Source organism: Drosophila kikkawai, chromosome 3R, assembly GCF_030179895.1.
Source record: "Drosophila kikkawai strain 14028-0561.14 chromosome 3R, DkikHiC1v2, whole genome shotgun sequence".
Lineage (NCBI taxonomy): Eukaryota > Metazoa > Arthropoda > Insecta > Diptera > Drosophilidae > Drosophila > Drosophila kikkawai.
The window spans coordinates 24019774-24045750 of record NC_091731.1 but is presented as its reverse complement, the minus strand read 5'-3'; the positions used below and the strand labels follow the sequence as shown (position 1 = coordinate 24045750).

General features: G+C 42.9%; 2 protein-coding genes and 1 long non-coding RNA gene across 4 annotated transcripts in view; 2 read left to right on the top strand and 1 right to left on the bottom strand.

The window, feature by feature from the left end:
• Positions 1-153: 153 nt before the first annotated feature.
• LOC108070723 (prolyl 4-hydroxylase subunit alpha-1) lies at positions 154-2198 on the top strand. 2 transcript variants are annotated; one of them, XM_017161319.3, is made up of 8 exons: positions 178-381; positions 438-589; positions 652-802; positions 858-1051; positions 1107-1615; positions 1671-1724; positions 1805-1970; positions 2028-2198. In XM_017161319.3, exons 1-8 carry the CDS (start codon positions 203-205, stop codon positions 2084-2086), a joined length of 1464 nt encoding a protein of 487 aa, XP_017016808.1. In that variant the 5' UTR covers positions 178-202; the 3' UTR covers positions 2087-2198. The 2 variants fall into 2 exon arrangements, with proteins under 2 accessions (XP_041633553.1, XP_017016808.1); XM_041777619.2 differs by having other exon boundaries at positions 154-381; positions 1805-2198.
• The window catches only part of DIP-gamma (Dpr-interacting protein gamma), a 47489-nt gene continuing 23316 nt past the window's right edge, over positions 1805-25977 (bottom strand). The window contains exons 3-12 of the mRNA XM_070287556.1: positions 4912-5332; positions 4726-4844; positions 4552-4652; positions 4391-4497; positions 4160-4333; positions 3975-4103; positions 3459-3657; positions 3187-3335; positions 3038-3097; positions 1805-2724 (exon numbers count right to left, since the gene is read on the bottom strand). Coding sequence (XP_070143657.1) covers positions 2609-2724; positions 3038-3097; positions 3187-3335; positions 3459-3657; positions 3975-4103; positions 4160-4333; positions 4391-4497; positions 4552-4652; positions 4726-4844; positions 4912-4999 — 1242 coding nt within the window. The 5' untranslated portion in view covers positions 5000-5332 and the 3' untranslated portion in view covers positions 1805-2608. The remainder of the gene's footprint in view (positions 2725-3037; positions 3098-3186; positions 3336-3458; positions 3658-3974; positions 4104-4159; positions 4334-4390; positions 4498-4551; positions 4653-4725; positions 4845-4911; positions 5333-25977) is intronic.
• On the top strand, positions 8792-10407 carry LOC138929030 (uncharacterized). Its single transcript, XR_011445453.1, has 2 exons — positions 8792-10089; positions 10176-10407. It is a non-coding gene; the product is annotated as an uncharacterized lncRNA (long non-coding RNA).

Genomic DNA, 25977 nt, shown 5'->3' with positions numbered 1-25977 from the left:
TAAAAATAGGGCGTAACTGGTACGTAAAGTAATATTTATATCTTGAGAACAGGGGGATTTGCAGCTAAACAGGACGGACAGAAGTGACATATCATAATGTACATATATAATACCCCTTCGAAGAGGAGGGGTGATGGAGTGAAACGAATCTACTTTTCACAGCTTGTAATAGGCGTAGCAAAAAAATCGTCATTAAGTTATCATGTTGAGTCCAATCTGGTCGCTTTTGCTCCTCGGAACGGCGACTGTAGTTGCCACTGAAGTGAACTATGCCACATCGACACGAGATATTGCCTCCCTGTTGCAAATCGAAGACGAGCTGGTCGGATATATGCGTCAGTATGTGCAGGAATTGCAGCATAAAATCAATAAAATGAGGAAGTATGTGGCAGACTTTTAATTTTAAAACGATTCTAATGATCGATCCGTCGTTAAAGGGTGCAGGAAGAGTGGAAAACTAGAAGTGAGCATGTGAAGACTGCTGCAGAAAGCTATGTGGCAAATCCCTTGGTAAGCTTTCCACTAATGCTACGAATGCATGTGGATGCGAAAAAGTGGCTGGAACTTGGTCGCGAGGATATACAGAAGGGTGCTAAAACCAAGATTCTACCATGTAGTTTAAAAAAATGTACAAATGATGTACTTCCGCAGGCCCCCTTCAAGAGTTGGTTAACCGAGACCTGACCGGTATTACGGACATGGATCTTCAGGATGCCACTCGCGGACTGTTGCATTTGCAGGACGTCTACAGCCTGGAAGAAAGAGATGTGGCAAAGGGAAAACTAAATGGAATACAATTCGAGTGAGATTCAAACAAAAAGTACAATATAAACTTGCTTATAAATGTTTCTTTAAAGCTCAAGGCTAAGTGCCGCAGATTGTTTGGCAGTGGGATCGCATCTAGATAGCCTGAACGACAGCAAACTGGCCTGCAAGTGGCTGAACGTATCGCTAGAGCAGTACGAGGAGCACATGGATCCTGTATACAAGATAATGGAAACGGGACGCTTTCATATTTGGGAGAAAATGGGCAAGACTCTACTTGAGATGCGTAAGTTGGGCTTAAAAACGGAGAAATTGATCATCCAAGGTTGAATATCCTTCAGATGACCTGAATGGGAGCCAATCAGCTTTTAAAAAATTATTGGAATGGGCTTCTAAGGAGGACGACACTTGGCTGGTCAACCACTTGTTGGATAACTTGCGCTACATAGCCGTTAATGTGGACAATTGTAGGGGTAAAAACATAGTTCCGGTAAAGTCCGTCCTGCGTTGTCGTTACTTGACAGAAGGATCCCCATTTCTTCGCCTTGCTCCTTTCAAATTGGAGCAGCTCAGTCTTGAGCCTTTTGTTGGGCTCTACCATGATGTTATCTCTTCAGCGGAGCGAGAGGATTTAATTAACCTGACGCAATCGAGACTAGAGAATCGCGGAACGCATCTCAATTTTGTGGAAGCCGCTGTGGAGAACAATGCATCCGGCTATGTGGAGAGTCTACACCGAAGGATCGAGGATATGACGGGACTTGAATTGGGAGAGAGTGAACCGCTAATGGTATACAACTTCGGCACTCTAGGTCAGCATTTCATCCACTTGGATTGCCAGACGCCCGAGGTGAGCCACCCTCAATTTTTTCTACAGTTTTAATAAAAAGTTTTCTTCTTTACAGAACTTTGTTGAACCGTTTCCAAAGGAATATCGTTCGGCTACGGTTTTGCTTTATGTAAGTCTAATATCTTATATGTTATATTTAAATGAATGAATACCTGAAAAGGTATATAAAATACGCTTAATTGTTCACAGCTAACTGAAGTCCAGGTCGGCGGCTATGCCTCATTCCCTGCCCTTGGATTTGGCTTTAAACCCACTCGTGGATCCGCCTTGGTGTGGCACAACATTGATAGCTCTGGGAATTGCGATAGCCGAAGTCTGCAGGCCACCTGTCCGGTGATTCTTGGAACGCAGTGGGGTAAATCCGTTAAACCGCCCATCGATTTTCATCCTCTCTTACCGCCCCACCAAACAGTGGCCACAAAGTGGATCAGTGGGTCAGGCCAGTGGCGCAGGAAGCCGTGTCGGAAGTGAAGTAAAGGCTGTTTTCCATTCGGTTCTTCTGTTTTTTTTTTTCCACATTTGCGATAATTTATTCAATAATTTTGTCGTTATTTATATTATGATAATAAATTTTATGCACTATTTTATAGTATTCATATTTAATTTATATGCAATGTAACATTATTTGGGGCTGGGGTTAAGGGAAGGGCTTGGCATCCAATTGTCCGCACTTGATATCCTTTTTAGTCCTTTTAGGGAGCGGGCTGGGCAGTAGCAGGGCTGTTTTTGGCGAGGGGAGCAGCGCGGGTGGGAACGACGCGTTTCCTGATACGTATGCAAATGATATCTGAGGCAGCGGGAGGCGCCTCCGGCAATATGTATTAAGAAGGGGGATATGAAAGGGTCCGCTAAGTAGGGAATGGGGAATGATGGCAGAACCGGAAACGGAAACGAACAACAAGAACGCGGGCGGGTGGAGAGATGTCGATGTCGGTGTCCGAGGGAATCCGTAGGAATACTTGATTGCCGGCTCTTCTTCTCTCAGTTTTGATATCACGCTCCCGCTGTCCATCCCTTGAGTCTCATCCACAGAAGCAGCAGCACCGCGAGCAGCGGCTGCCACGTCGTCCGGTGGCTCCGTGCCGCATTCCGCGCCGCCTCCTCCAGACCTGTGACAATGAATAAGGGAAATGGTTAATTCATACTTGACAATCGCAAAATCAATAAAGTAAGATTATTATGTCTGATGTCTAAGAATTTATTACTTAAAAGTTGAAAATTTCTCGTAAAACGATTTCGTAATAAAGGCCCCTTTAACTTTAAATTGATAAAGAAAATCAGAATATTAAGTAAAATATACATTTATTTGTGGTTTATAATAAGCAAATAAAATAATGTTGCTTAACATTTACAAGAAATAATAATTAACTCTTTGTTTTGCTCCCTTTGGAAAACATAAAATATAATTCCCATGAAACTTACCTCCGATGTAGTTCAGATGATCATCGTTGCTGGCAGAGGCGCCCGGATGAAGCTTGATTTCTGCAATACAAAACCCGCAAGCGAGCAAACAAAACAAATTAAAATCAGTGAGAGCGAGAGATGGCGGAGCCGAGATTGCGTATACGCACCGTATAACCGCAATGTGCCCTCGGCACGGCCCAGCGAGTTTGTGCTGACGCAGTGATAGGTGCCCACATCGGAGGGCGAGAAGGAACGCACCACCAGCAGCATGACGCCCCGATAGCCATCGCGGCGCTCCGTTATCCCGTACTTGGGCCTGCAATGGATATGGGTTGAAATACGGAGTAGAATAGGGCATGGTATGGTCCGCAGATGGTAGTGGATACAGAGATGTGGAGCCCTGGACACTGATGTCTGGCCCCGGAATTTCCCAACTCACCCATCAAGTAGCATTTCGGGACCCGGCGAGCCGGACTCCAGGCTGGCCGTGGATACGCTAGCGAATCCGTTGGAAGTTCGCGCCCCCTTCAGCCAGTAGGACACGGGCGAGGGCGAGGCCTCCACCTGGCATTCCAGCTGTACGTCGGAGCCCAGCGGCGTGCCCAGCAGTTGGCTGGGGGCCCTCACCATTGGAGCAACTGCGGATGGGAATGCGGGAGAGTTGGGAATTAATCCGTTGTTGCAGTGAAAGGTAAAAAATGTTTATATATTTTTCTTTAAAATATTCAGTTTGGGAAATTGTCCAATTGTTACAGCTTTCAGGCCTCGAGCAGTCAATGCTTTTAACCGAGACAAGAGTTTCTCTTTAAATTTAAAATGGTTATATTACGTTGATAAACTTTAAAGAAAACGAGGCTGAATTAAAGTATTAAATTGTATACACATCTAGAAAATATTATTCTTGGTTGTAATCCCTTACCGATAATTTTTTCTCAACTAAAAATATCTAACTTACACTGCACACTGAGCGAGACTCGTTTGCTGACAGCAGGTGGAACATCGTTGGAGGCTATGCACAAATAGGCGCCCATCTGACGTCTTTCCAGACGAAGCAGCCTCAGCGAGGATCCATTGTAGGACTCCACTAATGTTAATATGAAAATTATTAAAAATATTACATAAGAAGAGATTTAAACACACCTTTCATGAGCTCTCGGCTGCCGGGTTTGCGAATGAGAATCATTTCGCCATCTTCCCGCCGCCAGATGACGCGGGGTTGCGGATTTCCCGTGGCCTTGCAGGTGAGAGTGGCGTCTTCGCCTTCCTGCACTGCCAGATCGGCGGAGGACTCTTCGTTTATAATATCTGGCGGAACTATTGATTTGGAAAAACTTATTAAAAATACTTTCAGTTAAGATCACTAAACAATACCTTGCACATCGATGCAGCCCACTTGTTTCTTCATGGGACTTGTGTTTATTTGGCACATGTAGCAGCCGCGATCACTCTCCCGCAATTTGCTGATCTTGAGCTTCCAGCTAATGGGATAAAAAATTAATTTCAGATCTCTCTCTGACCTAGTTTAGACTTACGTGTGCATATCCTGGTGCATGACGCTAATTCTGGCATTGTGGGTGACCACGCGGCCTTGCAGGGCCAAGACCGTCTGATCGGAGGCTCTCAGCCAGCCCACCTGTGAATGGATGGAGAATTAATAGATAATTATCTCAAGATTCTGGGAGGTTTTGGTAGTTCTTATAACTCACCTTGTTCTTGCCAAGATTCCGTACTGAGCAGGCTAATATGGCCTCGCGTCCTGCCGGATATGTGACGTTGTTGATGAACCCGATGAACTCCGGATCGGGATCCAGCTGGGAATTGCTCTCTGCGGATGGACCAAGAACAAACTTAGTGGAAAGCCCGTTTGCAATTCAATCCCTGAGCCCACTTACCGTGATGCTGGTTCTGGGCCGAGCCACTGCCGCATTTTGTGGCCATTATCAGGATGACAAACAGCGCCGATTGCAGCAGCTTCGCCATATTGTTGCTGTCGCTGATGCTATCTGTGTTGCTATTGTTGTTGCTGTGGCAGTTGCTGCTGCTGCAGTTGCTGCGGTTCTTTTATTTGCTGCAACAGCTGCTTCCCTGGCCCTCTTTGTTTTCCTATTATTTTATGGGTATTTTAGTTGCTATGTTTTTTTTTTTTTTTTTCGTCCTGTGGGGGTCTTGTGGCAATTTCTATTTGCATTTGAATGCGAATTTCTATTTCAATTCCGATTCCGATTGCGAATTCTATTTACCGCGTGTTTGTGCCAATTGGGCTTTGATTTCCAGATGGCTCGGTTCGCGTGCCACTGCCACGCCCATTGACATCTGCAAGTAAACAAGAAATGCGAGCAAAACATCAGTTTCAGAATCACGGTCCGTGGCGGAATCATCGGTTTAAATTTATTTCGCGATAAAGCAGAGAAAAAAAAACGAAGAGTCCAGCACAAAAGGCTGTTCAATTTGAGTGCACTAAAAGGGGGGGAGTTTTTTTGGGGGGGGGGGTGATGGGGCAAGCATCGCCCATCGCTAACTTGATTATCAAGCGTTGCAACAAATTTGGCGTTGGCTGCTTTTAGGGGCATCCAATATGGCTGCCGGGCAAGCTCAATCTATCCATCGCAGCTATATTTTCACACTTGGAGAACAAAAGCTTTCCGAATTCAATAAAAAATTGTGATAAGACATGATTTATATTTGCTGATACTTAATTGGTTTTTTACTCTTAATATTATGGAAAGGGAAAATGTTTGTGTCTTTTGAATTTGATTTGAAACTATGGGGATTCATTTCGAAAATCAATTTGTATAAAAATTTTTGTATTATTCTTCTCAAACTTAGCTCATTACATATTACATTAAAATACTTAAACTAAAATACTATGCCACTGTTTACATTCAATTTTAAATAATATTAATAGGTCATTTGTTTTTAAACACTCCCAGAATCACTATTTTTCGTCCCTGACCCGGAAATTGATATATTAAGAGGCTTTCAGGTGACTTACAGTTTGTTCACGAAAAACTTGGCTTAAGAACTTTATTTTCTCCGGTGCAACACCACCCCTCGACCCCTCTTAATGCCGACCAGTTTCGGAACCGGGCTCAGCCTCAACACAAAGTAAAAGGCAAATGCAATTTTCAACACAAACAAAAATTTATGACTCGGCAGCATCCTTGGTCCATCCAGCCGTCAGGCTGCTGCAGGATGCACAAGTTGCAATAAAAGAAAGCCCCTCCTATTCGGTAGGGCATGGGAGTGGGCGTGGGCGAAGGCGGTTAAAAAGGCGAAAGGTGCAAAATATGAATGTAAATATTAAAAAAGTTTCGAGGCGCGCAAACTAACGAGGTGTTCGCTCATTTGCCGCAGCACCAAGCCAGCCACAAACTCTGATCTCCGCCCCACCTCTGGGCCCGGCTTAACCCATGAAACCCCAACATCAACACCTTTCCCACCTGCCGCATCGCCATGCGCTGTAATTTAATTCCAGTGTGAAATTGAGCGCTCTCCTAATAGTGAATTTGCACTAAACCAGTTAGCAAGTCGCCGGGGCGATGTCTTGCAAACTCCTGACGAGGTGTCAATGCGATGCCCCGGGATCCGGGATCCGAGAACCGGGATCCAGGAACTGGGAAACTGTGTTCCGCCTCCAAACTCCGCCGCGTAGTTCGAGATGGTGGCGACATTCAAAAGGCGGAAATGTGATTTACTTATTAAATTAGAGTTTCAGAATGTTGCAGGCAGGGAAGTTTACTTGGCGTGGGATGCACTCGAGCTTGCAGCTGGCGAAAGTTGCCCCAAGGTTGACTGTCGTTAGGGGATGAAGGGCAATGGGAAACGGGAAATGGGGTATGAGGAATCAATCTGCTTTCCTGCTAAGTGGATTACCTCATGACTATTAAATTTAATTGTTTCCCTCCCTTGTCCTTTTTCAATCGCATTCTGTCAGATTATCGCCGCATTTATGCGCGTTATTCAAGTGAAAATATTTTTATTGATAAAAAGATTGGCATGGCAAATATGCAAATGGTTGTGGCCCCTCCCTATTCTTTTAAGTTTTAATATTATTAGTTTGTAATTTACTTTATGGCGCGTATAACTTAATAGTTGATTCACATTCAATAGATTCAGTTATTTGAATAGATTCAGCAGATAAAATAAACAAGAAATAAAGAAAACTTGTGTCAGCGACTCTCCCCACTTTCAATTAATTTTAATTGCATTTTATTTAACTAACTAACATGTGATGAGTTTCTTCAATTATGTAAACACTCTCTTTCTTATTATATTTGCCGGCATTGGGGTTCGAATAAAGGGGGGAAATAAATACAAACAAAGTAGAAGAACCTGCAAATGCTCTGATTAATAAATTAAATCAAATGTTATGTCTATATTTGCATATAAAATAATTTGATCAGGCATGATTCAGAGTTTATTCTACTTTTAGTCATTAAGTGGTAGAGTTACTAGAGATTTCCATTAAGATTAATACCCATGATTGTTTCGCATTACATTTGTTTCCAGTTAATTAGCGATTTTCAAAGCCACCCCCCTTTCCATTGAATGACTGCTGTCCGTCCCATCGCCCACATATCCACCCCGCGATTGCCGTTCCCAGTTAATCTTCGGTCCTTATTTCAAGTGATTTCCGCTGCTGATGGCCAAAAGGCCCCGGACTCTCACCCGTAACTCCTGATTGTACGTCCGCCCGCCCGGAGGACAACATTTGCATTAGCACTCAAAAGACGGAATATTTAAGAGCGTCCCACAGTGCGAAAATAAATAAATTTGCTGTGTAAACAGAAGCGAGCGCAAAGAGAGCAAGCTGGAAAAACTGAGCAAGGAGCAGGATGAATGGGCTAGAAAAAAAAAATATAGAATGAGAAAAAAACATGACAAAAAGCTGCGCCCATCAAATGAAAAGAAGAAACTGCAAATCAGCGCAGTTGCACCAAAGGTAAACTTCTGGCCTGGCCAAGGGAGAGGGAGTGGTGGTTCGGGGGCGCGGCGGAAAAGTGGCAAAATGGGTCGGTAAATGGGCGGGGAAAGTGTGTGTGCGGGGCGGGGATAGGAAAGGCGGAAAGGGGAAACTCGACAAGTGGCAGCGCGAGGTCGGCGGCGCAAGTGAAAGGAGCAAAAGGCGACAGCAAAGCGAACTAACACAGCGGAAAAGCCTTTTGAAGTTCCTTTACTAACAACAACAACAGAGAGCACAGGCAGCAGCGTGAATAACAAGAAACAAGAGCTACAACAACAAAGGAAAATGGAATTAGAAAACCGAAGTTCCTAATACTCTAAGGTATAAGTGGAAAATTACCAATGTCTATTTGTAAATTAACTTGGAAGATATTTTTTGCTTAGGAACCTTTTTCATTAAAGGTAAATAAAATTCAGCAAGAAGAATTTTGTAAATAATAAATATTATATTTAAGTTTTAAAATCTCATTGTTTTCATAAAGATATACTTTAGTATATGGGAAGTATATATTGAAATTATTTTAAATATATTTAAAAGTGCTGTGAATTTTACTTATTTAAAAAATGGTCTGCCAAACAATTCGTTTTATTTAAATACTATTTTTCTTTTCAAATAAAGTGCAATAATTGTGTTTAAATTGAAATGTCATGTCCACTAGGTTGTTAAGCCCATGTTTGTTGATAATTGGCTGTTGGTATAAAAACAACATGTTTTTACTATTTATTTATTTATTTCCTTTTTTTCAGCACTTAAAATTAGGCTAAATTTTTTTGTGGAGAAACAGTTATTCAGATAATATTTGTGTTTTTGATCAAAATTCGCACCATAAACACAACTATAACCCCTACAAAAAATACAAAATAATAAGGAATTTCCATTGAAGTTTCCCATTAAAATTTTCAATAATTCCAAAGATAATGCCTGTGGTTGGTGTCATCATGTTGGTCAAATAGAAAGGACCCTCTGCCTAAAACGACCAAAAGCCTGTGCGGCAAGAACAACAGCAAACACTTGAGTTTGAAGTTAGAGAGAAGAGCGATGACGACGTCAGCAACGCGTCGCCAAGGCAGCGGAAAAGTGAAAAAGCGGAATAGCGGGAAAGCCTGGGGAAATGCCTGCGACAACGGGGAAGTCCGGCTCAGTCGTGCAGGCAAATGGCGAAATGTTCGGTAAAGCAATTTGACTTAAAAATGCTTAGCACTTGCATATCCTGGCATATCCTGGCATATCCCCGGCAATAGTCCCGGCCGTCGCGTCGTCCAGAGCCAGCTCAGCTAAATAAGGACAACAAAAGGAGACGACAAGCGACAAGGACGCCGACTGCGATTCAGAGGCAAGGACAAATAAAATAAGGAGCGGGCGCAGAGCCTTAAAGGATCACGAGCTGTGAGTGCGCTTAAGCTCATTTATTTAAATTAAAACAAACACTGCAGGCGCAAAGGCAGCCCAGGACCCTCGACTGGCTGGTGCCGGCTTCCATGAGGGGGCCATGGCTAAGCCGCCAAAGCTGCGCCTCAGTGCATACATTGTGCATGTCCTTTTGCCCTGTGACTGCGTTTGTGTGAGAGCCTGCAGGGCTCATGAGTGCCTGCGTGTGAGTGCAGAACTTTGGCAACATTTCCGATTGCCAGGACCAGGGCGCTAGCAAAATATTTTCTGCCATTTGTCTTTTTTGTCATTTGTCCGGTGGCACAAACAGGGCAAATTGTTTGCAATAATGCGCGTGCCAAGCGCCAGTTGGCAGTCGGTAGTCGCCAGGTGGCAGGTGGCAGGATGCGGCATTCTGCAGGTGCCAGCTGCCAGGTGAGAATTTCGGGCCCCACTGCTGAGCTGGCCCACTCGCATTTGTAAGTGCCATCGAATAACAATAACAACAGGGAACCTGGCAAAAAGCTGGAACAATGAGTGGGATTGGCATTACACGCCCGCCAGTTTACTGGTTTTGCATCGGCACGCTCAAAGGGATTATAATTAACAGGTGCAAAAAAGGTGGCAGGTCTTCGTATATATATCGTAATGAAACCAATTGTGTTGTCATTTCACAGCAGGCACAAAAATTGAATTCGTTTCAGTAAAAAAAATGTAAACTACAGAATGGATCCTAGCGGTTAGTCTTTAATATATTTCCGTTGAGGCCGCACTTTTTCTTGGTTTCATAATTACACTGATAATGGGTTTATTATACCTTTGCAGGGTATTATAAATATAGTCAGAAGCTTGCAAGGCACCGAAGGATTAATTTCACACCCTCTACACTATGTATACATACAAAATTAAAATCGGAAGCTAAATTACTTGGCAAAGGGAATATACAAGTTATACACCATAGCTTTTAAGAAAGTATTGAACTTTTACTAGCGGATTTCCCGTATTAATATCACAATTTACAATTGAAATAAAGACAAAATAAAGAAACTTAATATAACCATCCCTTATTTGAATTATTAGAGGATGTCCTCCAAATTCTCTCGTTACAAATTATAATAGTAGGTTTACATTATTTTCGAATATGTTATATTCGAATATCTCGACTCTATCCTTAATATTAATATAAATATTAACGTATTTGGCCTCCTTGAAGGCGACATTAAAGCGTGAAAATGGTAAACAACAAGTTTTACAATTACAATTAGCATGACATGATCAATTCAGTTGCAAACAAACATCTATTATGCACTTACAAGCCATTTATATTGGACGTTGCCAGAGCAGCAACAATAGTTTTTTTTAATACAGATGACAAAATGCAATAATTTGTGCGGCAAACTTGGAGCGGAAAATCGCAAAATGAAAATGTTAATTGATTCGGTTTTTTCTAGTATTTCACCATGCACACCATTATGCTGTTGTTGTTGTTTTTTCTTTGCAGCTTTTATTTGTTGTAGTTGGCAGAAAAGTTTCGTCAATGGGATTTTTTATTGCAGTCGGTAAAAGTTTTTATGTGCCACCATTAGTAGCCAATTATTGGCGACTTTCACGGAGGAGTAGGGGGGCGTTTGGGTGCAAATTTATATTCCATGTCAGCGGCTTTCGACTGCAGCTGGGCAAAAAAAAAAATCTTCCTAAAGCAAGAAAAAAATCGAAAGAGACAAGCGAAATGGCCGATAATGAGCATCTAATAACTCAATTTGGAGCAAGTCAAGTCAAGGATAAGTGACGACAAGGGAGGAGGGGTTAAGTGGGGTGCGACACTAATTAAAACCGCTGCAAATGCCGGGAAATGGCAAGTGGGAAATGGGAAATGTGAAAAGGCTGCAGTTGTCGGCGCGGCGCTTCTTTTAGCTTAATTAAACATTGCCGCTTGACTTTTAATTGATTGTGAACAAACTGAAAAGCTTGCAGCAGACAAATAAACAATTTAACTAAATGCGCCGCAAAGTAGGCAACAGCGGGCTTTTATGGCTGCGAGGGGTGGTGGTGGCCCCCGGCTCTCTAAGCCAGAAGAGGACTAGGGACCACTACCGACTGGCAACTGGCAACTGGCAACTGGCAACTGGCAAAATGGAAATGGAAATGATGCCTGCCGTCGCCGGCTGCCTGCCCGACTGCCTGCCTGGCTGCCAAGAGTGTAAATGTAAACACAGCTCAGCAACAAAAGCCAGCAAGGCGTCAGAGCAGGAACAATGCGTAAGTCGAATGAATGGATGCCCGCCCAACCAGCGCCAGCCTCCTCCCCCTTTTTGCTAGTATCCCCGAGCCCCGAATCCCGTACCCGCCCCGGGTGAGGGGTGAATGAATGAATGAACAAATGCTGATGGCTTAGGCCGCTCCGACTTGGCCTCGTCTCTCTTTCTCTGTTTTGAGTGAGTGAATGAGTGCTGGGGACAATTGCGATAATTGCCGTTGTCTCACACCTAGCCGGAAAATCTGGCTAAAACGGGGTAGGGGGGGGGGGGGGGGGGGGATATGGCAGGAAGTGAGGATGTGTGTGCGCCAGCAGAGTCGTGAAATGATGACAAGAAAAAGCTTTTCCGCCGGCAGTTTGCCTGCTGCTGCTACCCAACCCTATTTATTCAACAATTTTCTACAATTTTATTGTTTACATTTATGTTCGTTCGGAGCTCATGTGTGTGTGTGAGTGTGGGGACGTGCATGTATGTGTGCCTCATCTTTGGGCAAAAGTTTTTCTTGGCCTGGTCTTTCCTTATTTCCAACTCTAAACTCGGGGTTTTGCCAGCTCATGTTCGCTCTTCGTTCCGCCTTTTTTTCTTCATATTTTTTTGGCCATCTTTTTTCGCGCACAATTTGCATGCGAATTTGCCGCTGTCTGCGGAACGCCCCTCCGCTCCTTTTTTTCCCGTCTTAGCTGCGCGTGCCTTTTCCTTTTTCCCGCACGACTGCAGGTCCTCCTTCCCATCTTCTGGTCCTCCCATACTCGCCTGCCACTCATCCTCCCATCTGTTTGCTCGCCTTTTTTCCCCGCTCCTTGTTCATTTTTTATGCCCCGTTAACAACTTTTGCTCGGTTTACTTTTCCCGTGTCGAGCGGCAGCAGCGACGTCTTTGAAAGTTTAATTGTTGTTGCATGTCTTTTTGCGTCGCCTCCTTCGTCCTGCGTCCTGGCTTCTCTTCCTGATCCCGCCCCTCATGTCCTGGTGCTGCTGTTCCTTCTCGCTTCGTTGTGTAAATTGTACGCCGCACGTTTTTACGCCTGCAGCGGCTGAAGAGAGGGGAAAATGGTGAAGGGAGAGCAGAGAACGGAGGACGAGGGCCAGGACTAAATGAAGAAAGCCGGAGAAGAGTCTCTGACGAGTCGGGGAAGCCGCTGTCTTGCCCATATGCATATGTGTCTGTCTCGGAGAGCACAGCCATGGCCACGATCGTAGAAGTAAGCCAAACTAATTGGTTTGGAATGAGGTAAGTCAGCACAAAGAAGTCTCTCGGGAAGACATATGTATGTTAATAACCTATATAAAATATATTTAAATTTATTTATAAATTAAAAAATAATAATATTCTGATAAATACTGAATTATTAAGGCATGTTTTTAAATGTCGCAGAAGGACATTTAATTCAATTCCCTTGGGGGACAGAATCACCGAATTTGCCTTGCCGTGTTATTTTTGTGACAGCCACTGTGTGCTTCTGAGTGGTTGGGTGTCCCTGTGTCCCGATGTCCTGGTGTCGCAGCCCTGTCCTCCTGCTCGTCGGAAGTGTGAAACTGAAATTGAGCAACTAAAGGACTAAAAGGCTGTTGCCTACTTCCTGGCGCTGCTGCGTTCATTGCCGACGTCTGTTACTGTTAAATGTGTGTGCGTGTGGGGGCAGTGTGGGAGTGAGCGTTCATTGCTTCGTTCGTTCGTGAGTGTGGTTGTGCCGCGGGGGGTGTGGGTGTGCGTGCCTTCGACTTTATTTGGTTTACGTAGCGCTTGGCATTTATTTGCCCACAGTGAGACACTCGCAGCCAAACTGGGAAAACTTCGTGCCCCCTTCGCCAAGAAAGTGGAAAAAAAATCATGGGAAAAAAAATCGCATGTATATATATTTTCGGGAATTGCTCGGGGGGAGTTTGTAAAACGCATTGCGCTCGACGATAACTCCATTGAACTGGGCACAAGTGTTGTTCCAGCGCGACCCCCTTAACCCCGAGTCGCTATCCCCCGCCTTCTACCATTATATGATTTTTTGCATGTGTCCAGAGTTCGTAGCTCGAAGCTGGTGAACGGAAACGGAAGCGATAAGATAACACACACATACATGCATATGATTTTTACACGTTCGTCCTTTTTCGGTTTTGTTTTCCCTCTTTTTTTTCTGTTGCCAGCACTTCTCCTGGCTGCCGTGTTTGCTCTCTGCTGTGTGTGTTATCTGTTATCTAATAGCCGTGATTGCTCAATCATTTGACAAATTTGATTGTAATTGAAAAGCTGAGCTACGGAATTGACACATCGGTCGGGTTACGATCGCATCGAATGGCAAATGGGGAAATTTAATTTTGACTGAGGAGAAAGTGATTTCTAAAAGGGTTCCAGGTTGTCCACAGCTCGCTTAGAAGGGATTTTATATGGTTTTCAAGGCTTACGAGTAGCTACCAAATAAGTTGTAATCATGAAAAGTTAATAAGCTAAATTATTTCTATTAAAGCTATTAAATCGTGGATTATTTTATTAAGACTTCAGTTTAATCTGAATGATTCACAGTCCCTAGAGATTATCAGTCCCAACTCCTTTATATTTCTAGAATTTATTAAGTAAATGCATTAAATATTTTACAGCCTATTCCCATTTTGCTACATTCGCTCTAGAACCAAATTTCTCCTTTAAGTACTTGAAGCCCAAAACTCCTTGGAGATCGTATGTATAATTGGCTCTGCTCCGGAGCCAAGGCTGAGCGTCTTTAGAAAAATTCCTGGAATTGCTGCAGGAGTGTAATGGGACACATAATCGACGCTGCTAGCCGCATTTGTAGCCATAATTGCTGTTGGCTTAATTTCAACAGGCAACTTCCGTGACGGCAACTTGAATTGCTTCTTCTGCAGCCCTTGCTTCTTCTGCTCCTGCTGCTCTCTTTTAGCTGCTGCGACTCCTTTTGGTACCGCTGCTCCTTCTACGCTGCCTTAGCTGCAACTCCTCCGCCGGCGACAAGGACAACATGGAAATCCAGTTGAGTCCACAAGCTTGCAATGTTGCTGCATACAGACACACACATCTTTACTCGAAGGCTCAACGTCTGGGCTCGTGTGAGTGCCTTTGTACACTTAAAAAAACTTGTGTGTACAATACATATATTTTCACAGAAGCTCAACGCGACTTAGAATTATTTATGAATTAAAAAAAACTTCTCTTAATATAACCTGTTATTTTGTAAGCATTGTTAGACTTCTTATTAATACATTACTCATACGCCGTGTTGAACTGAAGATTAATTTTTATCAGGTTAACTGAATAACCTTATTGTTTAAGATCTAAGGATATGGAAAATAAACAAACTAGTGAATCATTCTAGAGATTGTTTCACTTAATTCCTGTGCTTTTTGTCTGTTGGTGTCCCTGAGGTCCTTTTTTTGCAAGTGCATAAGCTGCTGCTCATTTGGTTTTGGCTTTCCATTCGTCGGTGGTGCTCGCCTCTCACACTTCCACACATGGCTCGGCGCTTTTGTTATTTTTATTGCAGTCTCTACTCCATCTCGTCCTTTTGCTGTTTGCCTTGCTCCTGAGCTGCTCGCTGCGTGTGTGGCTTGGCTAGTGTTCTGTGCTGAGTGTGCAAGAGTGTCCTGTGTCTTGGAATCGTTTGTCCGGCACCACGGCCCCCTTCTGGCGTCCACTCATCAACGCCACATTTGTGTTCGACTCCGGCTCTGGCTCGAGCTCCGACTCTGGCTCCTGCTTCTGCTCCTGTCCATGCCTCCTGTTTTGCTCCCGTTTTTGCTTCTGCTCTCGTTGCCTGCCTGAGCTCCGTCTCCGTTTTAAACTCCTTTCACTGGCTGCTCCACATGCAAGCATGTCCTTCCGTGTGTGTCCGTTTCAACTGCGCATTTGTCTGGTCGCTTGAGCAGCCTTTCAGCTGTGCTCAGCCTTTCTCCCTGCCGATTTCCCATTTTCCCCGCCTCTGCCAACCCCTTGTGGCTGTCTCTGTTTGCATAAATGACTGCGCCTGTGTATTTGGCATGACTCTTGAATTAATTTTGCAACATTTTAAATTGAGCGCAATTAATTGCGAAAATGTTTTATTTTTCCACTTGCACTCGTTTTTCACATTGCATATGTATGTATGTATGCCCATACAGATGCAATTGGATATGCACATGTGTGTGTGCCTGTGTTTGGGTTTGCTGTGCATTTGGTTGCCATTCCATTTTTTTTTTCACCCGTTCGCCGGCAAGTGCGAACACGCGCATTCAAGCATATGCACGTCGCCAGCGCGCTTTCTATACAGGCACACATACAGCTATGTATTCACACTCGCACACACACACAATTCCCCCGCCCGTCTATATGCAACGTTTTTGTTGTTGCTGGCCCATCGTTTGGACGTGCCGCCTCTTTTACCACTCATTTCATAGTTGCCGTTTCTTTTTTTTTCCACCCATTATACAATGGGGTATATTGTACCAGTCCCACCGAATCCTGTATATTTTAATGCATATTAATATGGCACTTTTCCGGCGCAGTATACAATTCTACAGGGACCTAGGCATTTCGGACTAGCACCTTTGACATAAATATAATGTTATAACTAACTTTACAATATTAAATTTAAGGAAAATGTATTAAAAGGATATTTTTTCTTACAGAAATGTTTTGTCAAATATACAGGGCAGATAGGCTTAGAAATGTACATAGTTTTTCCAGAAGGTAGACATATTTTCCTAACTAGTAGTTTTAAATTATACTGAAAGACTAGCGTTTAAAAACTTTTAGTATTAAGTATTGTCGTTAATTTAAATATGTAGGCTCTAAGCATGCTAGGGTAATAAATGTTTAATACATATACTGTTGTTTTTTATATGTCGAAACATCTCCCGGACTTTCTCGGATTAACTGCTAAAGGACATCAATTGTAACCGCAACTGAAATCCTACTTTATGTACATACATACACGCATATACATATGTACATACTTTATGTAAGGAACAATACGAAAGGCATGTCTTTTGTAAGTCTTATTCAGCGTCAATTTGTTGTAAAAAACTTATAGCCATTGGATGGCAAAGAAACTCTAGGTTTTTATTTAAAATCTATATGTTAAAAACTATGTTTAAGTTATGAAAACACCAATTAGTTTCACAGTGAAAACACTCGCCTTATTGTTAGGTATTTTGAGGCTGGAAAATTGCTCTATTTTGGCCATTGTCGCTCTTGTTGTTTCCGTTGTCACTGCACTCTGCTCCCTCAGCTGTTTCACCCAATTTTCTTCGCGTTTTTGTATGGGTGAGTGTGTTGCCGGATTTTTTTTGGCTGGCGTATTTTATGCATTGCTTTTATCGCGTTTTCTACGCTCACACAGACTCGAACACACGCACACATGCATATGTTGGCACCGCGGGCATCGCATAACACGCATCGCCCAAAAGTATGCAGCGTGCATTGAAAGGCTTTTACAGGACACTCTCTCGCTGTCGCTGTCTCGCCATTTCACTTCGCCCCCTCGCAACTCCGCTTTCTGTTTCATTTCGGCCATTGTTGTCGACGTTGTTGCTGTTAATTTTTTGGCGCTGCGTTGTTGTTGCATTTGTGTCAGCTTCGCGTAGCCTCCATTCGTGTCACTTTACATCTCGCCGCCGCGTGTGTGTGTGTGTGTGCGTCGCTTATTTATATCCAATTGTTCATTTGTCTTTGGTTTATGTTACGCATACGTCATTTTTGCCCATATTTTACATCAGAGTGATTGCGAGTGTGTGTGTGTGTGCGAGAATGAGTGCTGTGCTGGCTGCACCACAATGTGAAATATTTTTCGTTATATTTATATACATTTGCATTGTTTCCTTTCCATGAGGTCCTTTTGTTCTGCCATTCGCCACTCCAATTTACAAAACTCAGGATGTTGCCTACGTGGATTTGTCACACAGTGATCAATGCCCTAAGTGGAGTGGAGAGAGGGAACGAATAACAAATGTAAATAGTAATCATAAATTATAAATTTGCCGATCGGAAAATTGGAATTGCGGCAGCCACTTGAAAGGAAACTCTCAGTTCTGATTATTTATCTATGCAAATATTGTTGTGCGTATTTTGAGTAGAATTTTTCGTTCAATCTTTGAATTGAAATGGAATATTTTACTGGCTTTCTCAGCAAATAGTTCAGAGCTAGGAAACTTGAGAATGCAACTTCTAAAAATGTTGTGGAATATTTAAATAATCTTTTGTGAAATCATCATATTTATTTTCATTTCTGTAATTTAAAATAACTTCTTTGTTTAGAAAATACGCTGTTTTCAAGCGAATGCAATATATTTATTAGAAAACATACAAGTAGCTTAAAAGCTATAAAACTTTTGAAATGAAACTACCGAATTCTGCTCTTCTCCACTTAAGACTTTGATAGATTGAAGTTTCGGTTCCTGTTCGTAGAATTTTCCAAGCGAAACTTGTCCAAAAATCGCACTCAAATCAGTCTGGAGCACTGCACGATGATGTCCTCGCTGTGCCAAAGGATATCCGCTTTAACTTTTGCCACAATTGAACAGAGAATTCGCCATGTGAAGTCTCCTTTGTGCATTGGTTTGTGTGCGCTCAGGATTTCTCCACTTCGTTCATGGGAAGAAAGCGATTTTTCTTATTTATTTCGTTTATTTCTTGATTTTTTTCCCAGCAAATTGTATCTGAATTTTTTCATCGTTTTCTTGCCTGCAATTGGTTTTCCCCTTGCTGTCTCGCTCTGTCTGCTCTGCCACTTTTCTGGATTTTTGTTGTTGTTGTTGTTGCTCATTGCTCAAATGTATTTTGCATTTTTTATGGAACTTGCAATGCCAATACAACAACAGCAACAACAATAACAAATTGGTCGAAGGAAAAAGTTTTATTTCACTCTCCTTTGGCTGTCACATTTTCTTATTGTAGTTGATAAACTTGCCGTTCGTGCCCGGGCCAAGTCCAAGTGTCTATGACTGTTTATGGCCGAGTCTGTCAGCCGTACCATTTCCTCTCTCCGTCTCTTGCCCCTTCTCCTTCTGTGTGTATGTGTGTGTTTGTGAGGGGGGAGTGTGTGTCTTGGTTGCTTTTTTTATTATTCAGTAAATCAAATCAGTTGCCTAACAACTCAATCCAAACACTTGCAGCACGCGCCATGGACAAGGACATGGACATGGCCCAGAGATCTTTCACCCACTCAGCCCCATTCCCGTTGGCCATGTCCTGTCATGGACTGCACAGGAAAATATCTATACAATACATCTAACTAAGAAAATTAGGGTTAAAATAGGAATATATTTTATTTTATAGCAAGTATAGTGAAAACCTAAGTCAGTTTATACGTAACGTAATTATAATTTATATTTTTTTTGACTCTACTGTGTGGTCTAAATTGATTTTAATTTCTTTCAGTGTATTTTTCTTTTCCGAATGCTTCATCTTTTTCATCTTGCTCATCTGTCTGCAACGTCCTGGGCTTCGTCTTGCTGTTATTTTTACAGTTAAGTCAATATGCAGCCGTCAAAAACAACACTTGATACTTTTGTGAGTTGATTCAGCAGACTTGGCCATATTCCTCTGCCGCCGCTCTCCGTTGTCTCCTCCGCCGGATGGATATATCCTCCTATCTGTCATCTGGCTATTGTGAGTTTTCCCTTCGAAAGTTTTGCACAAAAATAAACAACGCTCTCTCACACAAACGCATACTGAGCCAGTGAAGTTGGCAATGAAGCAGCGCAACAAATTTATGGTCATATCAACAACAGAAGCACACTCACAGGCACACAGTCATACACAGTCCCGACAGGACGCACTCACACACTCACACACTCATACAATCGCAGTTAGTTTGTTTCACTGTTAACAATGCATATGCATGAGCTGAGGGCGACCATAAGCGACTTACGTGCATAAGCCGTAGCAAAAAGCTTGAGCTATCATCCTAACAAGCGGGCAACTGGCTGCTGGCTGCTGGATGTCCCTCCTGCAGTCCGTCACTCTGTCATTCTGTCAATCCGCCAATCAACACACACAAACACACACACAGCCAAACACAACAGAAGAGAACACAACATTCAAGCCGTCGCCTAATGGGAGTGCCGGCAGGTGAAACAGGTGGAAAGGTAGACAGGATTCGGGTTCGGATTCCAAATCGTGTGAAAGCGGATTGTTATCAATTCAGCTGTCGATTCGCCTTCATGCAACGATTTCCGAACTCCGGACACATCTAATGGCCCCGATGCGATAATCCCCCATATATCCTACCTGCATACGGAGCCCGAGTTGGCCTGATAACCTTTGAGTCCTGTCATAAAGTGAATGCGCTGATCTGATTTACTTCGAGTGAGCCAATGCAGTTAAGGCAACTTGATTTCTAAGGCTTCTAACAGAATTATGTATATGCTGTCTGTAAAATCAATATTCTATTAAACTATTGTAAGTTTAGTATACATAAAGAAATCCATTTCAATTAGAGAATATAACTCCCTTGCTACAGACTGCCAAAAATCAGTTCTGCCTTAAAAAATGCATACTATAAACTCTTTTCAACCCTTTAACCCCTAGTCGTTTACTTCTGATCAATTTAATTTTCCCATTCCAGAGACACAGAAATGCCTTGGCCAAGACATTTTCGAATCATTCATCATTCGGAATCATTTTCGGCCATCAATGTTTGATCGTTTCAATCGCTTTAAGGACCATTTTCATAATCCCAAAAACCCGACGCCCACGTCCAACGAAACTTATTTCGAGCAAATCTCATAGACACGTATGCCTGGGATGTGTGCCGGTGGCCATTACCAATTCGCAGGAAACCTTTTTTTACGATTTACGTGCCGCATCCCCTGGGAGGCAGAGGACAGACCCATTGTGCCACTCCGCCACCCCGCAAAAAAACACTCGCATCCTTGGCAACACATAGACACTTCCACCTGGCACTCTTGGTCATCCACACGGTTCGGGCTTTTAATATTTCTCATATTTTTATGGTGCTTACTGGGAGTGGAGTGTTCGGAATGGGATAAGAGTGTGGCTGGATAGCTGCCTGGGAATGGGTGCTGGAGGGTCATCATATTTTGTGTGATTTTGTTTTTTTTCCAACTGGGAACTTTTGCCACTGAAATTAACAAGTCTCCACCCTTACAGAGAGAGAGAAATTTCGAGTAAGGAAAATGGTGGGTTAATAAATTTTATAAAACGATTTGTTTGGAAATACTAATACAATAATGCTCATAATAATAAGAGGTCACAAAAATAAAAAAAAAATATTATTAGATTCCCCTTTTCTCTCAGTGCAATAATACAGGTAGATACACCTACAGATATGGAATATTTGTGTGTGCTTTTGACAAACATTTGGTGTTTGTTCATTTGTAATTTGGTTGCCGGCATTTGCATTCAGATTCACATTCGCTTTAGCCAAATTGGAATTGAATCAAACGATTGCCGCGGGACATTTGCCGTTAATAAAGCCATTCAATTTTAATCATCGCCATTGAATGCAAAGCATTTCGCATTTCGCAAACTGAACTGAACAACACAGAACAGGACAACAATGGCAGGAGAAAAACGGCAGGAAACGGGCTGACTGGCAAACAAACAGTATGGCCAAGTATTTGCCCTGAACAAATTTGCGGCAATCGGCCGCATTGTTGACACATTTTGTTTGGCGGCTTTTGGTAATTCAATTTGGTATTTGATTAAACTAAAACCAGGCCCTTAATCCAGCCTCTGCTGCTGTTGCTGTTGCTTTTGTTGCTGCTGCTGCTGCTGCCTGCCTCCAAGACTCATTTGCGGTGCTCCTGCATATTTAATGTCAAATTTTTATTATCCTTCTGCTGCTACTGTCGTGGCAAAAAAAAGAGTGAAGGGAAAACACGAAAAAAAAGTAACCAAGAAGCAAAGTTTGGGGTAAAGTTTTCCAAGGCGCCCTGACTTCAACTCAGCTCAACTCAACTCATCTCATCTCAGTTCGGTTCGGTTCAGTTCAGTTCGGTTAAGTTCGGTTCGGATGTCAGCCCCATCAGGAGCATTCAGCTGGGGAGTTGTCAGTGTCCTGCTCCCAGTGCCGCTCCCGATCCCGATCCGACCCTATCTCCTGCACATCCTGTGGCCCATTTGCCGCTCACTGTGGCAACTGAGACGTCATCATCGAGCTGGGTCCATTGTTGCTGTCCTAGCAGGACATCCAGGGACTGTTCACGGGGGAAGAGAGAGAGAGAGGAGGGGACTTTCGGGCTTTTCGGTAAAAATGAAGTTTTTCCCGTTCTTTCGTCATGAATTGATAATGTACACATGCTCATAAGGGGATGCGTGTGCGGGGATATGGGCGGCAGGATAAGGGCAAGGGCGAAAGGACTCGGCTATTTGCATACGTATGTGGATGTTTATCCGTTTCTGTAGTTGTATCTATAATACTGCTGAATGCACATCGCCCCGGCTGCCTGCTGTATGTATGAATTTGTAGATTATTTAGCCAAAACTTGAAAGGTATTTCGAACAAACTAAAAAACAAAGAGCAACTCTCACACTACCGCCCACACCCCCCAGACGCATGTGGGGGAAAAAGAGCAGATGAGCGAAAGAAAAACAACAGAAAAACCCCAAAAACTTTTATTAAGTTGGAAGATATTTTGTTGAAATTTATACACATTTGCTTTCTTCTTCACCGACCGCTCCTTGCCCCCTTCACCTCCGCCTGCCAGCTTAGAGCTCACTTTTGTTTTGTTAAGTTTTTTCCCGATGCTTTTCCGTGTGTTTTCTTTTCGTTTTTGCCCCAAATTTTTGTATTTTATTTTGTTGTTGCGCCAGGCCGTTAAAAAACTACAAGCAAATGGTTCGGCACAAAATTCGGCATTCGTCGTCCTGCCTCTATTTCTTTGTCTTCCGTTCTATCCCATTCCTTACTTATTTTTTTCAGATCCTGCTTCAGCTTCTTCGGCTTGCATTCCGCTTCATGGGGATTTATATTTTTTAATGGAAAGTTAAGCTCATAATAAACTGTGAAGAAAATGGAGCGTCTTAGTTTCGTTGCTCGTTAGTTTTGCGAAAGTAAACAAAAATCTGCTGACTGTCCTACGCTTTTTCCATTTCCCTTCCCCGTGTGCGTGTATGTGCCGGTTTGTTTGTCTGTTTGTTCGTCCTTGTGCGAGCATCTGTGTGCTGAAGGATTCGCCGCAAAACTTTGAGGGATTTGGCATACCTTGAGGTGAGGTAATACGCGTACCTGTGGTCAGAGCCGTGGCCTTTTCGGATTGAGGCAAAGGGTTGCGCTTGTTTTTCGGCTTAAGAGCACATTCTTGGTTCCGGGGATCGGTCAAATGTCAATCAAAGTGACTAGAATTGATTTCTGCATTAATTAAAGACTTGAGATTTTATAAGACATGGCAGAGGCCTTTTATTCTAGCAAGGAAATTATTTTATTTGTACAGAAGTGGATGCAATTATTAAACAAGAAAATCAATTGCTTGTGTGGACTTTATTTCCTTACCAAGAAGTTTCTTTCCTTTATTAACATATAAATGCTTTAAAATTTAGCTTAAATGTATTCCCAATTAATACGCCTGTTTGATCTTTCTTTGACCTTTGGGACTTAAAACTTCAAAGCCCTCATTACAGCACATATTTCCGGGAATAATAACCTTTGAAAACCAGTGGGACCATCGTGCAAATCCGCATTTCTGTTTAAATCATTTCGCCGTAAACTAATAATATATGCCGGCAATTAATAGCTGTTTCAGTGTCCCTTTTTGGGCTGTCAAAAGCTAGGATTAACCAGACCAAAGTCACCGCGAACAATGCCATACATAAAACTAAACATCTAAATTGGGGCCTACGGCCATTCATCAGGACACACAATTTGCATGATTATCGCGGGGCGGCAGAGATTTGGCGGGGGAGTGGACCGAAATCGATAATGAAAGTCGGGCAATGAATGGCGAAAATTATAATAAAGCACCAAGGACCGGCGCCAACTATGTATGTGTATGCACTCGTGTCATTTGGCTAACATATTTATAAATAATTTCCATACTAATATGCATTTTATGTAATTAGCGGTTAAAATAATAAATACACTACATAATTATCGCTCATTGGCTGACCGCACAGAGGCAGCGCCAGAAATGAACTAGCCGCGTGGAAGTGGAAGTGGCCGTTGCGATGGAGTGGAGGGTGGCAGTGGCAGCGGAAGTGTGGCCACCCATTACTCCCTGCGATTGTGCATGAGTGTGTGTACTTATACTCGGTCACTTATCGCTGCTTGTGCAGGTGAATCGCTGTGTGTCTGTGTGTCGGTGTGTGGGCGTGGCATTAAGGCATTAGCACCGCAAAAACATCAACTAATTGTGCATTTTAGCGATAATAAACACAACCGTCCGCTGGCTAAGAGTTTATTATTTCAGGAGCCCGGATCAGGTGGCCCTTAAATAAGGGAGTGCAGAAATACTACACCCGAACCAATGCCACACATGTGACAAAAAGTTTGACATTCCCAGAGGGCGCGCACAGAAATTAATAAGCGTCGCATTTATTAGCAGTCAAATAAAGTGATCAAAATGTCACTCATACGCAACGTATGCCGCCAGCTGATGCTGCGGCCAGAGTAAAATATTCCACACTGTGTGTATGCCAGTTCACCCGCGTGTGAGTGTGTGTGTGAGCAACAGTCAAGCCAACAAACAAAGCCACACTGCCACGCCTCCACAACGTTAAATATTTCAAATAGTTAAGCGCATTAGCGGCACTTTCAGTTTGGGTTCGGTTCGCTGGCTGAAGTGGGTTGGGTTGGGTTGGGTTGGGTTGGGTTGGTTTGGTTCGTTGGCTGGATGGTTGGGCTTTTGGGCTGGAAAGCAGACAGCTGCCACTTTGCCGGCTCCTCGTTCTGTCCCGACCCGGCCTCCTTCTGCTCTGGCTCCTGCTCCTGCCCCTGCCGTGCAACAAATCCTTTTGCATATGCCGAGAGCTATCGCATATCAAGCATACGCAGCATGCGCCGCAGCCAATTAAAGTTTTTAATTCCCGCGCACCGCACCACCGCGCGGCAGACAGGCAGACCCAGAAGCGGATCGGAGCGGAGTGCAGTCCTTATCCATTATCCATGACAATTGTTAAATGAACTTTACGCTCTAATGAGCTCATGGTACATGAATTAAAAATTCCCCAACTTTGGCCTGCATCTCTCGCTGACTTTCGTTTAAGTCTACGTCGCGTCCCAGGAAGGGGGGAACCAAAAGGTGGGGAAGGAAAATGGCACTGATATTGGGCCAAAATATATATTTGCATAAATTGAATCAATTAATGAATCGCATTATGTTTTAGTAATGAGCCCACAGATGCCAAAACCGTCCCTCGTCCCTCGGGTATTCCGGCTGCCTCGAAAAACTTGGCTTCAAATATTAATGTCATGTCAAACAGCAATTATGCCATGTTACAACAACGACAAAAACAACTGCAACATTGGCGGCAGCAAGGATAACAACAACGGCGATAAATCCAGGCTCTTCATTCTTTGCATATGCACACGCACACTCGCACACTGGCATACTGGCACACTCACATGCATATATGTATGTATGCGAATCTATATGTGCATATTTATACACATTTGTACACTTGAGCAATTTGGCAAATAAATCATTATTATTTCATCAAATTTGTCATTGATAATGTTACGAGAATGTTGCCAGCCATTTATGTGTGGCCTCCGTTCCGTGCCGCTCCAGTCCGTTCCGTCTGTGTGGTTCCGCTGTGTGCGTGCCGAAGTGTGTGCGTGCGTGTGGAATTGCAGAAGGATTTCAAAGCCAGGCAAAAGACAAAACACACTACTGAGCCAAGAACAAACGGCCTGACACCGATGCTGTTTGCACAGGCAAGTTTATGGCAGGAAACTGCAACATAAATTCAGTCTAAACTTAAATTCACACAGGCGACAATCTGCATGACGCGTGCACTTTGTGCAATTTAATTTAAGCAAATTTAAGAAATATAACCGAACGATATGAAATGCATTTTAATGAATAAAAGTGCCAGCAAACAGAATTAAAGTTGGACGAATAAATGATTTTTTAAAATTCAATTCATATCACAAGAAATAAGATAAATAAAAACTGATTTTCAATTATATTTCCATGTCCGCCATAGGTGATGCTGACAAACATTTAATTAAACAGAATTTAGTTGGTGCAAACTATTATTATTAAGTAGTGTTCTTCATATGAATCGTATATTGTTGATATTGTTTTTTTATTAAATGTCAAGTGCATTAAATTGTTATGACAAAGGCATGCCGGTAAGTTTTTATTTGTTAAAACAGGGAACAATATATATAATATTTTAGTAACTATTACTAATTTGAACTACCAATTCTGAATTCCGAATTGTCATATCAATCATTTTAATAAACACCTACTTCAAATAACCTTTTT

Bases quoted from the DNA above. Each gene is read 5' to 3' on its own strand.
- LOC108070723 (XM_041777619.2), top strand. From the start codon at position 203: ATGTTGAGTCCAATCTGGTCGCTTTTGCTCCTCGGAACGGCGACTGTA. The intron at 382-437 runs GTATGTGGCAGA...CCGTCGTTAAAG, and splicing joins AAAATCAATAAAATGAGGAA to GGTGCAGGAAGAGTGGAAAA. The intron at 590-651 runs GTGCTAAAACCA...GTACTTCCGCAG, and splicing joins TCGCGAGGATATACAGAAGG to GCCCCCTTCAAGAGTTGGTT.